The sequence below is a fragment of the Tachysurus vachellii genome, chromosome 6 (genome assembly GCF_030014155.1).
Source record: "Tachysurus vachellii isolate PV-2020 chromosome 6, HZAU_Pvac_v1, whole genome shotgun sequence".
In the NCBI taxonomy this organism is placed as follows: domain Eukaryota; kingdom Metazoa; phylum Chordata; class Actinopteri; order Siluriformes; family Bagridae; genus Tachysurus; species Tachysurus vachellii.
In genome coordinates this window covers 6,230,358-6,246,444 of record NC_083465.1, presented here as the reverse complement: position 1 = coordinate 6,246,444, position 16,087 = coordinate 6,230,358, and the positions used below count along the sequence as shown (strand labels likewise).

General features: G+C 37.4%; 1 protein-coding gene across 3 annotated transcripts in view; it reads left to right on the top strand.

Moving 5' to 3' along the window:
- mlip (muscular LMNA-interacting protein) overlaps positions 1 to 8,515 on the top strand; it is a 31,206-nt gene extending 22,691 nt beyond the window's left edge. For 2 of the 3 annotated variants that reach the window (XM_060871895.1, XM_060871894.1), the window contains exon 12: positions 8,069 to 8,515. In XM_060871895.1, coding sequence (XP_060727878.1) covers positions 8,069 to 8,257 — 189 coding nt within the window. In that variant the 3' untranslated portion in view covers positions 8,258 to 8,515. Of the gene's footprint in view, positions 1 to 732; positions 1,239 to 8,068 lie in introns of those variants that run through there. The other variant, XM_060871896.1, reaches the window with a different exon arrangement.
- The last annotated feature ends 7,572 nt before the right edge of the window (positions 8,516 to 16,087 follow it).

Sequence of the window (16,087 nt, the reverse complement as noted above, 5' to 3'; positions counted from 1 at the left end):
AGAGTGTAACGTGTTTAGCCTAAATTTACTTCAAGTTTAGTTCAAATAGAAAAACCTTAAATGAACTTTCATCTCAGACTAAATCATCTAATTTCTTTTTTTTTTTTTTTTTTTTTATAAAAAGGTTTGTTTATATATTTTTACATTTTTACATAAATAATCTTTTAAATGAAAACCGATATTTAAGAGATATTGTGTTTTTTCCAGTGTCTTTTTGGGTTGTTTCCTTTAGATGTTTTTTTTTCATAGGCTGGGGTGTGTGTTGTGGTGCATGTGTATATGTTGGGCTGTGTGTGCGTGTGTGTTGGGCTGCGTGTGTGTGTGTTAGGCTTCTTGTGTGTGTGCTTAGGTTTGCGCGTGTGCGTGTTGGTGCATGCGTGTGCGTGTTGGTGCATGCGTGTGCGTGTTGGTGCATGCGTGTGCGTGTTGGTGCATGCGTGTGCGTGTTGGTGCATGCGTGTGCGTGTTGGTGCATGCGTGTGCGTGTTGGTGCATGCATGAGCTGAGTGGAAACACAAGCGCTACATTTTAATTACTAAGTCACTAAATAATGCTTGTTACTGTTATTATGTAACTTTACAACAAATTGCACAGCTATCGTCATTTTTTATTAATTAATCAACATAAACCCAATAGGTTTTCATACAAATTCAAACACATGTGACATGAGTAATGTGATTTGATTTCATTTGACTTGGCTGGTGATTGATGAACCTTTCCTCTGGCACTCAGCGGAGCCCACGTGGCCTGTCTGATTTCCTGGACAGTCTCAGGAGCTCTACAACCTGGCCACAGGCAGACGGCAGCTAGAGTGCATGAAGTCTGAAAGTCAATCTTATTCTCAGCTTCTCAGCATCATTTGTCTTTTCATTCCCATGTGGAGTCTTGTATTTTTTACAACCTCTAAAATAATACTATTTCCTAAAATGGCATAATTTGAATAAATTATTGGTAAAATGGCATAATCTCTAAAATATGGTCCAAAATCTACTTCACTATTAAAGAGACCCTGATGATAGTAGAAGAAGAAGAAGAAGAAGAAGAAGAAGAAGGAGAAGGATCAGTGTTTAGTGGTTTGAAGCATGTTGGGCCACCAATAGCTCAGCACAATCTAAACTTCTTCACCTTTAAATGAATTATGGTATGTTGGAAAAATGCTACGTTTTCCTCTAAGGGTCAGCTTGGTTTTTCAGGGATTAAAATGTCATGTAATGCCAAAGTAAGAAGAAAATAATTGTGTTAGAATGGTCAGTTACAGTAGAAAGGTCTTGCTTCTGTTCAATTCAGCACCAAAGGCTCATCCATTCCAGCCAGTATCACACATATATAACACACACCTCAACCTCAGCCCATGACTTCCTGGAACACTCAAACCTTTTATCTATTGAACCCTTCTCTCAGCTAGAAGCTCACAACACAGAGAATATGTGATAACAGACAACCTTTATGATCCCTGCAGTGTATGTGGACTGCTGTTGAACGAATCCTATTAGTAAGAACTCTGCTGGTTATACTGTATCTGGATACAGCCGTCCTTCTCATGCTCTAAAACCTCTGTGATCTGCCTCCCTGGAACAGCACAGACTTGTTCTGGGGGAGATATCACGTCTTGTTATAATTCGGATTGGTCTTAAATCATTCAGCAGTCCAAGTTTTAAAGAGTTAAAGTTCTTTAATCTGTAATTGTTTTGTCCTGAAATGAAATTGTCACTCTGTTAAATCAGGCAATTTAAAACCAGTCAACATGTTATACTAAAAATTTCCCCCAATAAATGTAATAACGATCTGTAACAGGAGCCACGCAGGGGCATCGGTGTAACGTGGCCAAACCACCACTGTGTGCTTCTTTCCTCAGAGGCTCTCCCAGATTGAGCAAACAAGCAATCCTGCAATCAGAGGCATCTAATTTCAGCCCCCTGTACCTACAGTCTGTTGAAAACATAATTCCTTTTCCTTTTTAAAAGCATTACGTTGGAAGTTTTATGTATTTTGTATGCTTATATGACCTAATGATAATAGCATATTTTGATAATATGATCATATTTAATTAATTTATGTTTGTTCAATAGCAAACAAATCAACAATCTGGCAATGCGTATAATTAAATAGACAGGGGATCAATACACAACCAAACAGTGCAGAAAACAAACAAGATCCAAAAGCACAATGCAGGATGGAAGGCTCAGAGATGCATACTGTAATATGGATTGGCAGAATATTAAAATGGTAGAGTGTGTCATTACTGGATGAAAAAAAAAGTTCTGTGAAAGTGAAAGTGAGCATAACAAAGTCCAGACGTCAGATTAGCAGTTGATCCGGTTGTGACATTTACACATTTTTTTTTTAGTGTTACAATTTTTTCTTCAAAAATGACATGGGTCATACATCAACTACGATCAGCCCCCCCAACAAATCCCCTCTACAGTACATTAGGCAAGATGCTCAGAATGTAATAAACATGTAAAAGTACATTTTTTGTTTTCTACGCTTCTCATTATTATTAATAACTTTATTTTTGCACAATATTGATTCGTTCACTGACGGGTGTCTATAGATAGATATAATACTTTATATAGATTGTGAAATTTTAACATGATCAAACACTCACGTAAGAACCATAATTAAAACGACATGCCCTGGAACAGAGAGGTCCGATCATATCATATCATATTAGCTGGTGTGAGTGCAGGTTTTTATTCCAATCAAGCAGCAGACACACCTGACTGCACCTGTTTATTCAGCTGATCTTGGCTTTCAGTACACTCAGGTGTGGCTTGGTTGGAATGAAGACCTGCACCAACCTGGGCACATGTGGTTTCATGTGTAAGATTGGACATCCCTTTCTCGCTCCACTGCATCACACTGCATCCAATGGAAATCCTAATGCCAGAGGTACTTATACTCTCAGTCAATCTTTACACTTTCTTTTCACCTGCCTTCTTATATCTAGCCTTTATTTCTGCCATGTGTCAGAATTGTGTCTCTCCTGCTTGTATATCTGCACGTCAGAACCTTTGTTCTGCTTACAGTGAGACAGTTGAAACCGGTTTGGTTCTTTCCATTTTGATGGAATTTCTTTCTTTTTTCATGGCTTTTGCACAAGAAGAAAAACACTTTTGAGTATTAATAAAAAAAGAAAAAAAAAAAACTATTATTTTATATTTATTAAATTATTATAACCGCTGTGGCTGACCTAATATGTTCCTGTACAAAACGTTTATAATGGCAAAAAAATAAATAAATAAAATGACACAATTAAACGACATATTTTGAAAATTATTTTCAAAAGCTAATAAGGTCAGGGATCGACCATCTGAGAAAAACGAGTGGATTTAAAGAAGCTGTTTACTGCTTTTATGGAAACTGGTCTTTCTCTTAGTGCTATGATATTGGAGTAAATATTTGGAGAAGGAAAATTGCGCCCCTGTGAAAGCAGTCCATTTAGGGCCTTCTTGCATTGCCTAGAAAAATATAGAAAGCCTATGCATACATTCAAATAAATAAATAGTTTGGTAACACTAGACTGTGAGCTCATAATGCACTTTGCGTTATGTTGTACTGTGATGCAAGAATACACAGCAGTCTGAAAATACACTCTGTTGTTTGGATGTAGCACGTGTTAGGCTTCACGCTGATAGGAGAGAGCTGATTAGCATGTGGAAATTGACACTAAATGGAAAAATCTACGGAAGCGTATTGCATTCACTTGAGGAAAAAAAATCTACTCTGTTTTTCTGAATTAACAAGTTAATTATCTCAGAATTATGAGATCATTTTTCATGAATAAAAAGTTTTTTGTTCTGTTTTTCTGAATTAACGAGTTAATTATCTCAAAATTATGAGAAATTTTTTTGAAAAACAATTTTTTCACTGTTTTTATGAATTAATGAGTTCATTATCTCAGAATTATGAGATCATTTTTCATAAAAAAAAAAATTAATTGTTCTGTTTTTCTGAATTAATGAGATCCCTCAAAATCCTGCCAGGAGCTCTATTTTAGGTGGATTGCATGGAAGTAAACATGTCCCGCCTTTCAAGTTTAATCCGGTTTTATTTTACTGTGGGTTTGAGACATTTGGAGATACTGCTGTGTTTAAGTAATATAAATGGTATTGTTATTAGTGCGTCAACTTTGCGCAGACACCTCAAGACTTTGCGCCTGTTCAGACGAAAAGAACATTCTGATCTGCTTGACGTTGCTGTGTTTCTCCAGGATCAGTTGAACCGATATGGTATGCTTCACGGATATACTGTAAGATGATGCACCTGAAATGCATTCAGGCTGGCTATGTGGTGACACAAGAGACAATCATGCAATTGTTGAAAATACTGGATCCCCATGGAGTGCAACTGAGGCGCCGGAATCGTCTTCGGCAACGTTTGTATCATAATCCAGGCCCGAACTTTTTATGGCATGTTGATTCATATGATAAACTCAAACCATATGGGATCTGCATCAATGGTGCAATCGACGGGTTTTCACGAATGGTGATACGGCTACCGTGAAGCACACCATATCGGTTCAACTGATCCTGGAGAAACACAGCAACGTCAAGCAGATCAGAATGTTCTTTTCGTCTGAACAGGCGCAAAGTCTTGAGATGTCTGCGCAAAGTTGACGCACTAATAACAATACCAGTTATATTACTTAAAGACTTGAAAAACAAGTTACAAGTTACAAGTTGTGGTTCAAGTTACATTACTTGAAAAACAGAACAAGTATTTATTTTTTTTTTTTTTTATGAAAAATGATCTCATAATTCTGAGCTAATAAACTCATTAATTCATAAAAACAGAGTAAAAAAATGATTTTCAAAAAAAAATTATCTCATAATTTTGAGATAATTAAGTCGTTAATTCAGAAAAACAGAGCAAAAAACTTTTTATTCATGAAAAATTATCTCATAATTCTGAGATAATTAACTCGTTAGAGTAGATTTTTTTTCCTCAAGTGAATGCAATACGCTTCCATAAAAATCTGCCGTCGACTTTAAATTAGCAGATGCAGAATTTTAAGGCAAAAAGATGACGTTTGTTTTGTAAACCCATGTTTTGTTGTTCTTCAGAATTTTTCCCAATCCCGAATAGGATATACATACCTATGATGTCTCAAGGCTACGGTGATTCGACACGCGTCAGTAATACAAGCTTGTACCATGGCTTTCTAAGTGGCGAGATTTTAAAGGCTGTCCTCAGCCAGGAAACAGCAAGTGTTTTGACATATTAATCACTGTGTTTATTTCCATAGACGTTTTGCACAAACTGTGAGCAGTAAGTCATAACAGTGCCTAATTATTGTTCTCCACGTTGAAAAGATGACTGTAAATACGTCTCTTTTCAGCCAGATGGACGTGCATTCTGTCAGCGTGTCATTTTAAATCTACTCTACAAACTTCGAGCCATTCTTTCCCTTGGAAATTTTTAGGACTGTCAGTAGAGGGTTCGAAAAAGAAAAAGAGTTATGATGCTAAAATGTCCTTCCAGTTTGGATCTGATATCATTGCCATTAAAATGTAAATCAGCAGAGAGAGATGGAGGGTTTATGATTGATGAATTTTTTTACCCTCTTCTCATCATCGGCAATTATAACGCTATTAAAATTGCCATGGATGTTAAATGAACACTAAAACATTTGGCATTTTAGCAAATCGAATGCATTACTTTGCCACGTTTGCTTCTGTTCAGGACGTTTGAGCCAAACCTAAAAAAAAGAAAAAAAAAGTCTTATTTATAGAACTATGGGAATTGACATTTTCAGCGGATTTTCCTATAACCTGTTCCTGTTTCTGTAATGTGATGTGTTGCTCTTGTGTAAAAAGCCTTAGCCAATGTAACTAGATAAATATACAATCTTAAAGCCTTGCCCGAGCCTTTTTTCTTCACTAAGACTTATTCATTTGGATTGTTGCCCTGAGCATAAAGACTGAGTAGAAAGCCAGACTTTGTGAAGGCTTTGATCCTCAATTTATTCCACCGAGGACGTTTTTGGATTTCTTGAAAGGCGAAGCATCAGAAGATATTCCACAGTACAGATTATATAATATATAATACTGCACCAAATCTTAGGGACTTAAGGACTTATTCACTGACCCTGTTATTAAAACACTGGGCTTTTAGATTTTAAATGGAAAGTGATCTTATGACATGCTAGTAGTAACTAATAAACTGTTAAATGCTGTTCATTTATTCCTTCGTCTTTCCTCGAAGGAACATGGCAGATTAAACAGTCCTGTTATTGATCCAGCAGAGCACTAGGTTTAGTGTGATTGAGGAATGGCTGAGTCATGAGGGTTTGACTGAATGACAGAATGGACTGAATGGTTATTTCTCCTCTGGAATGTACACAATACAGATATGGCTCAGTATACAGTAAGAGATTATAATTGCAATCCAATTTTTACAATAAATAAATAAATGTAGAAATAAAATTAGAGCAGCACGTCGGTGTAGCAGGTAATGTTAGCAGGTAATAAACTTTACACAGGAATCTGGATTTAATCTTGAGCTCAGGTTATTATCTGTGTCGAACGTTTTACTGTATTTGTGTACATTTCCACTGAGTTCTCGCTCCTGTTTCCTCCCACATTCCATAATTAAGCTGGATAGACTACTCTTAACTTCCCCAAGGTGTATATTTGTGTGACTGTGTGTCTGTGTCTGTCTGTCTGTCCCTACAGTATGTGTCCGTCTGTATCTGTGTCTGTCTGTGTGTCTGTCTTTCTGTGTCCTGGTCTGTGTCTGTCTGTCTGTTTCCGTGTCTGTCTGTGTGTCCGTGTCTGTCTGTGTGTCCCTGTCTGTCTGTGTGTCCCTGTCTGTCTGTGTGTCCGTGTCTGTGTGTCCGTGTCTGTCTGTGTGTCCGTGTCTGTCTGTGTGTCCCTGTCTGTCTGTGTGTCCCTGTCTGTCTGTGTGTCCGTGTCTGTCTGTGTGTCCGTGTCTGTCTGTGTGTCCGTGTCTGTCTGTGTGTCCGTGTCCGTGGTATCGTGTAAAGGATTTGGTTATAGTGTTCCCAGGATATGCTTCGGGAACCACCATGACCCAGAGCTGGACAAAACAAGTCAAAGGAATGAAAGATTATTTTCTGTTCTGCATACTCATTGTGTTTCATTTCACCAGAGGTTAATTACCATTTTCATATAATTATATTCCATTAGCACTAATTAATTACCAGTATGGTCTATTTGTGTCCTCACATCACTCTCTGTGCTCTAATATGTGCTTAATTGGAATTCTGATCAACCACAGCTGACCTAGACTGCTTAGCATATGTATTGGATACTCAAGGGGTGTGTGTGTGTGTGTGTGTGTGTGTGTGTGTGTGATTGACATACATTCCCTTATTGAGTGTCAAGCCCAAGTGAGGCTGTCTGTTCACTGATTGCCATTTTTCTATCCTCTTCTTCTCATGAACCTCTCACTGTTCCTCTCTCTCTCGCCCCCCTCCCCCTCCCTATCTCTCTCTCTCTCTCTCTCTCTCTCTCTCTCTCTCTCTCTCTCTCTCTCTCTCTCGCTCCCCTCCCTCTCTATACAGACACAGGTGTCATAAACCTTCCTCTTAAGTCATATTTAGTCTATTTCTACTTACATATGCTTATTGATCCCTAATTAACAGGAATTATTTGGGTTGTGTTGTTTCATTAGTTTAACATTTTAACTATAAATGTTATCAGTATGGGTTTAAATAGTCATTTGAATTATGCTTATGATCATTCTCCTAAATGAGAACTTGACCACGACTATAAGAGTATAAGCTCTTTACTGCACTCTTTACTGCACTCTTTACTGCACTCTTTACTGCACTCTTTTTAGACGGCTGACTGAGATTGACACTTTTGTAAAAGAAAAGTCCTTCATTCAAACAACAGCGCCGTAGTGCAACTCTGAATTAACATTTATCTCCTACCTTTTCAAGAACCAATCAATCAAGAGTGGCGCTTCAGTAATTGCTTACTGACCAACAGAGCGCCATCAGTAGGTTTTCTTAAGAGATCGAAACACTGCAGTCATCGTGTCTGCATTCTGAAATGCTGATTGTCAACATTTCATCAATAACAAAGACTTTGCTTTGCAGCATGCCAGCAGTACGTTGTCTATGAAGGATGAGATACGTGGAAGAAGAGATTTGGAAGGAGGCAGGGATTCCTCTGAGGAACCCGAGAAGTGTGTGTCAAGCTCAACGACTTTGATGAATCAGGCCAGGGAACACAGCACTCCGTCACCGAGAAACACATCTCTGTATAACGTGTATACTCCCATTTAAGTGTTCACACACAACAAGTGAGTCGGAGATAGAAAGAGAAAAGTGACCTCCTAAATCACAAATCACACAGTGAAACCGAATCAGATGACAGAAGACTTACTACCAAGTCTATAATGGTACGCTTTCCTTTCACTGTTACTTGGAAATGTGTTGTGATGTGATGTAATCTTCCTGTTAATAAAGCGTATGAGAAATGCATGTCATTTTTTTAAAAGCTGTAATACTGCAATACATTTATTAAAGGAGTTCAAGAACAAATCTGCTTTTCGTACCGTTTTCCTTTCTTCTCCCTTTTTCTTTTTGCTACAGTTTGATTTCTGTTACCTGTCTTCTTTTTACTGTTTTCTACAGCCTGCCTATGGTCCACAAATCCTCATACACCTTTTAGCGAGGATGGATTGATTTCGAGAGCTTTGTTGGTGTATTCGGAGCTGGTAGAGAGCAAAAAATAAAAATAAAAAAATGCACCGTTTAATGGAAGCACCGAGCACCAATTTGAAGGTCTGTGTTATTGTGTAAAGCAACTTGGGCAATTATAGAAAAACATGCTACATAATATATACATAACTGTATGTGTTTTATAAATCCTTACTTTTCAGCATTATTTCATGGTATGTATTTATATATATACAGTATTTGTGTTAAATTAATTTCCAATGTGGGGGCACGGTGGCTTAGTGGTTAGCATGTTTGCCTCACATCTCCAGGGTTGGGGGTTCGATTCCCGCCTCCGCCTTGTGTGTGTGGAGTTTGCATGTTCTCCCCGTGCCTCGGGGTTTCCTCCGGGTACTCCGGTTTCCTCCCCCGGTCCAAAGACATGCATGGTAGGTTGATTGGCATCTCTGGAAAATTGTCCGTAGTGTGTGATTGCGTGAGTGTGAGAGAGTGTGTGTGTGTGTGCCCTGCGATGGGTTGGCACTCCGTCCAGGGTTTATCCTGCCTTGATGCCCGATGACGCCTGAGATAGGCACAGGCTCCCCGTGACCCGAGGTAGTTCGGATAAGCGGTAGAAAATGAGTGAGTGAGTGAGTAATTTCCAGTACATCTAAGATTTTGAACTATCTTTATTATACTGTACTTAAGAAATTCTTTGCATACACAAGAAATTTCTCCTTATTCTAGCGTTCTTCTTTTTCGAGTGTATATTCGGCTTATATCTGTAGTTGAGCACCGTCTACATCATCTTGTTTTACCCTAGTGTGTATCGTGTCTTTCCAATGTCATTACATCTGTTTGGTACCGTGAAGCAGCCTAATAAGCTCACTCACACTGGCTCTTATTTTTGTTTTGTTTTTCCACTCGGATTCCTGTCACGACCGACTGATCTCCGAAAGTAAAGCCGACAGGTTCTGTGTTAGCCGCTTTGTTTTCAAATAGCACGACGTCTCACTTTGATAGAGTTAGTGGTTCGTATTGCTTTGATATGAAAGACAAACAAAATTCAGGTCCATCAGTTTTCCAGTTGCGAACACCATGGACCCAATTACTCTGATATTTGTAACACATGAGGATTTAGAGATTTCAGACTCAGGGGATTCTGTACCTGGGAGAACCCCACTAATTACTCATTTATATCCAAAGCTAACCGACTTTGACAGGCTTAGGTTAATTAAATGGTCTGGCTTGAGGATCCCATTCCCGTAAGCCGTATAAAATCACAACCGAAAACCGAGCATCTGTGCTCTATTTTTTCCTTCTGTGGCTCTTTGCATTCATCTGCTTGCTGGCCAAATTCAGCTTTAATCTATGAGTCAACAGTCTTGTATTTAAATTCTGAGGATATTGTGGTGCTTGTGACCATCTATCACACTACTGGATGGTTTGTGGTACACACTGTGGCCTTGTTGAACCAGTTTTAGTACCGTTATTTGTGTTCATTATCAATTTTAGTCATCAGACATCACATAATTAGTAGATAAATAGATAAATAGAGTCCATTTGTGTGTAATTAAGGTGTCATGTATACACATGTTTATTGGATTGCCCCAGAGTGTGTACCTCAATAAAAATCTTTATTTATTTATTGTACTTATTTAGAAAGGTCAACATTATGTATGGTTGACTGCGGTAAGGCACCAAGCGTTGGTCCTTATGGTCGGATTATGTATCTTCAATCAGTTTAAAGCTACACTACATTCACCTTCCTATGGAAAAGATACACACCTTGAGGAAACCACAGCACTGACAAAGAAATGTGGTTTAATTATCTTCATCTCCATTAAATCTTCATTCTGCTCACAGATGCATTAAAATAATGAAATATAATCTAAGAGATTAATGGAAACATCTTTCAGTTTAGTTCATTTTCATTCATAATCCTCTGCAATATCCTCCTTCTGGTTCACGGTGATCAGTGTCTCAACCAAATATAGAAGCATGAAGGCCAAAGAGCTAGAAAAACAAGTCCAGGAAGTTCTAACGAAGTATCAGTCAAGGTTTGGGTGAAACATGCGATATTTTAATTAGTGGTTTTGTTCGATGTAGTGGTTTCTTAGCAACAGTGGTGAATAGTTATGCAATCACAACTTTTTTTTTTATTTTCTTTCTTTCTATTTTCTTTCTCATTTCAATATGATGAGTTATTTTGTGTAGATTCATGACATATAATCCATTTCAGTGCATTTCAGTTCCAGGTTGTAAAACTAACAAAAAAAAAAAGGTTTATAAGCTACTGTATATCATCACTAATATATTAACTGTTGTAAATGTCAGCTTTATTTGGTTAGGAGAAAGTGAACAGTTTGCACACCGTAATGCCTCACTGCCTTCCTCAGTTATATTACTGTAGTTAAAGTGTTTTTGCCATTTCTTTGGAATCAGCTAATATGACAGCTGCTATGTAGACTACTATGTTTTCTCTTATATTTGCAATATTGTGTTAAGCGTTTCATTATTCATCAAGCTTTTTTTTTTCCATACGAAGAGATAAGTGAGCGAGAGGAATGGTGAGTTCTTATTAGAAACAGAAAGGCCTGGGCTAATTACGTCTCCTTAGTAGAACTGTAGCTTTTTTGTTTAACGAAGCACATCCGTGATAAAAGCAGGCAAATCAAAGCTCACAAAACAGCTCTTAAAAGAGGATGGTGGTGGTGGGAGGAAGTGTTGGGTGCACACAGCTAGAAGTGGACTGCGTGACAACCTCAGAGATGGATCATTAAAACCCAGTGTGGACTTTTGCAATAGAGAGACGGAAATGAAGGCAAGGATGACACTGGAACATTTCTAAACTGTCATTATTTCCTTGGAGCACAAATCAACTTAGCAGAAATATTTAACATGAACAGGAATATTATATTCACACAAAGTGCCTGAGAAGGTGTGCAGGAAGGTGTGCAGAACAGATATACGTTACACTTCCCTTCAAAAGACAAACAGTAACAAAGTCCCTTTTATTGATCATCCTTTAAATCACTTAAATCACTGACCAACTGGCTCATCTTATCTTTTATTAGGTCCATTCTGTTTTATTCATATAGTACTTTTAACAATAGAGCCTGTAAACAAACAGCTTTACAAACTCTTAGAGTAAACAAACCAAATGTGAAAGGAAAACAAACCAAATGTGAAAGGAAAATCCACCATGAGGAACAATCCTGGAAAGAAACCAGGCTTTCTGGTTGACACCTGATAGTAGGATTATAAGTAATTACTCTTCTGCATTTACATAGCCAAACAGTACTGAGTGTACAGTATACTGTATGTGATTACGGTGTTCAGGGTCAGGGTGCATTTATATATTATATACTACAGACCAAAACGTATGCAAGTTGTATCAATTACAGAAATTGGCAAAACAAAACATGTCTGTTTATATGATTTCAGCCACAAATGTTCATATATTTAACACGTGATATTTCAGGCTTTTACTAGAATTCTGTTTTCACTTTGTCATTACGTGGTACTTAGTGTAGATTTTCTATATTATTACTAATGTGCCGGACAAAACTTCGGCCATGTGACATGTGACATATCAAAACACTCAGCACAATGAGGGGAACTGCCTCACGTGTATTCTGGTCACGTCACATGACGTCACGTGACGTCACATGAAAATCTAAATTTAGCACAACATGGACATGTGACATATCAAAACACTCAGCACGATGAGGGGAACTTGCCACGTGCAAGCACCATTCACATTTTCTTCAGGAAATGTACATTCTAGTTAATAATACTATTTTCATTTCAGTTTCTATAGCACTTTTTACCTTCAACTTTACAGAAATTGTATTTTTAGATTCCTACTGAGGAAGCCAGAAGCAACAAGCAACACTGGTAAATAAACATGTCCTGAGATGGCACGAGGAAAAAACATTCCCCCTCCTCTTATTAACATGTCGACTTTCCCTTACACATGGAAATGTAGATTCATAAAATTACAGGAGTGCAGCTAAAAGGAACAGCTCTCAAATCTTTTGCTAGAAAGCTTAAATACCTTAATGTCTTACAAAGGTATTTCATTGGTGAGTTGTATTTCTTTATCTTTGAATGATGAAAAGAATCATATTAGTGATTCTGCATTTTAATGATATTTTCACAGCATGACACAGCTTGTCTGAATAACCCTCTGCATGCTGTAATAACCCTAGTGCGTGCTGTAATTCCTATTTTGACCACTAGGTGCAATTCTAACACTTTGTCGTGAAATTGGACTGTCATTGTGCAATCCTAATATTTTGACATCTAATTTAACATCAGTTTTTGTACGTCAAATAGTTTCAATTATTGGTCACTCAAATGTGGTAATTGAATTTCACTCAAATTAAAAATGTATGTAGTTGAGGTTGACTTCCATTTGTTAAACGGCTGCTACGTATGTTAAAGCTCTGCACGGTGGACAAGCCACCGCTGATTTATTAGCTTCTGAAATCTATGTTGCCTTATTCCTTCCCCACCTCCAAGGGATCATCTTATAAGCATCACCCGACCTAACAGAGTAATGGATGGCACTTAAGATGGCATTAAGTATTTCCCTAGGGATAGGAAAATGGCAAGTCAATGAAAGGCTGTTAAAATTACTTACAAGGGGAAGAGAAACTTAAAAGTGATGTCCATTACAATACTGATAAATAGGAGTCCTGGGAAATGGTGCATGGGTGTGTTTATGTTTATGAGCTTTCAGTATCTACTTAAATTATTGATTGCATAAGGAATTCAGGCAGGGAAGTCAGACATGAGGAAAGTTCCAGATGAAGAAGCAAAAGGAAGACAGTAAGAGTAGACCATTAGGATCAATCATGTTGGGAGCTTAAGAGAAGCCACAGCGAGAGAAGTGTGTCAGAATCTGGCATTGGTATCGCATCAGGCAGCAGGAGCACACATATAGCATGACAGATAGAAAGAATAGATTATATGATAAAGGTTTTTGAGCTATTGGCTAAGAGAACATGCAGGGATCCTACAGGGCTAACTATGACAGCAGAACACAGTCATCAGGTGATCAAGTGTTGATTGCTGAAACGTTTTTGATTACGGAACGATGACTGATTTGACAAAATGAAATAATGTAAAGAAAAATGCAATCTTTCTCTTTTATCTAAATGGTACTAAATCAGTATCCTACAGAATGTCTAAACAAGTAAAAATGGTCGGTTTGTGCCTTGTGACAGACATCGCAAAGTTGGTGATGTCAGTAGGTGGCTTGCTTGATGCAGTTACTACAGTACAAGCAAGATGTTTTCAACCTAAGGTGGTATGTTCTTAGTTTTTCTTTGTCACATCTATATGTAGATCTCAAACAGAAAATGAAAACTGTAAGTCTGAGCTGTTGTCTCATATTCATCTTTTGAAATCAAAACCCAAATGTCTTCAATGTATAAGAAAAATGAAAGATTTGACCTTGGTGCTCCAATACTTTTGGAGCGGACTGTATGTGCAGCCAAATCTGAAGACCGATTTTAAAGTCAAAGTTGATGCCGCCACCACCACCACAAAGTCTGATCATTCAACAACTATTCTTAAAGTTTCTTTCAAACATGATCGAAGCTATTAGTATACAAAAAAAACTTGTCCTTGCTTTGACCTTGAATTAAAAAATCTATTCTGCTCATCTGCTGGCATTGCACACACTCACTGATGTATAGACAAAAAATGTTGTATGAAATTTGTATGAAAAACAAGAAGCTGTTAAAGAAAAAGAGCTATTAACTTTAGACATTTGACCTTGAGTTGTGACTTGAAAGAATTTGAAAATCAAATCAGTTCACCTAAAAATATACAACTACATTCAGCGGTGGAGGCATAAATAATGGGAAAATACCCAAACATATATAATCATACCTTAATGAAAGTATTAGGAGAATATGACTATATTCATATTTTAGCCTAAACACATTTCCAGGGCTGTAGTAGTTCAATAATAGTGGTGTAGCTCAACATCAATTGAATGCAGTTCTCATTATCTTTGGAGCAGCAGATGGTTATGATAACCTGTACAAAATACTTTTCTTGGAATCTTGTACGTCATCGTCTGATGCCCAGCAGTAGTTTGTATTTGGCCTTGCGAAAGAAATACAAAAAGTCAAAGTACCTGCCCAAACAAGCTTACGGGTAACACAAGATAGCCTGCATAGAGTCCTAGTAAGTGATGACTACATGAACAATGTGATTCTCACATGACTCACAAACACTGTAACTCGCTCAAGGGAAAGAAACCAGTTGTGGGAGCTAAAGTGTCACAATATACTTTCAAATAGACTTTAAAAACTTTACACCCACCTGAGTAATGTCTGCTTTCAGACAATACAGTCCACATTCTCACTGCACAGAAAGAAAAAGTCAAATATAAAATGAACAAACCTTGAAGTAATGTGTGCATTATCTCTTGCACAATTTCTCACCCATTTGTTGAGGGGGATTACCGAATCTACTTTTAAACACTAATGTTTTACACAAAAACGGAATGACTAAGAGAAGGACGGAGAAGCGTGTTCGGAACCCATATCTCTCTCCTGTTACATCTTCACCACTATGGCTTGCACATTAGAGATAAATATAAATGAAATATAATGTCTATTGTTAAAAGAATCGAATTGAATCGAAACACAACAGCTTCAAACTGCCTCATTTGTAAAGTAATCATTATTTAAGCAGCAAAGTGTAATACATTCATGTTATTGTCATTATGTTATTATAAGCAAGGAAGGATGTGTAACCTGAAGCAAATTTGATCTGAATCCTCCTTTATAATTCGAAATATAACCTGAAATTTTTTTCCATCTTTTCTACGGATATTTAATTAACATTGCAGCTTATAAAACAGTTGAAATATCTGATACAAACTAGCTGTTCAATGATAGTATAATGTCTACATGGACTTTTGTAGTGCAGCTCAATGTCTTGTGCTTTACCTCATAATAACAGCCCTATGTTGTGTTTTGTCTACACTGCAAACACATTCTCGTCATGTCACAACCTGCCACATACATGTCACATTCACTTACTGTACAACCTACCAAAGAGTTTTTTTGTTGTTTAAACAAAGTAACTTTACACTTTTGCCTCTTATGAATTGTGACATGATGTGAAAAAAAGTTCTTATAAGGTTATGGATAATACACCAGTAACAATATATACTTTTTAAGGATTTCATAGATTTTCATAATTTCTGCAACCAATGGAATAATTTTGAACGTCAGGACCGTTTAATATCTGTTTTGCTTCCTGTTACTCTTTGTTTTGTTTCCTGTCTACTTCCTGGTTTACCTTGCTCCTGTCTGATACCCATTTGCACCGGTGTTAATGTTCAACCTTTAGATTATTCAATGTTTGTCTTCTTGAGAAATGACGTTTATTTTAACGGTTGTTTATCAAAATGTTGAATGTTCCTCA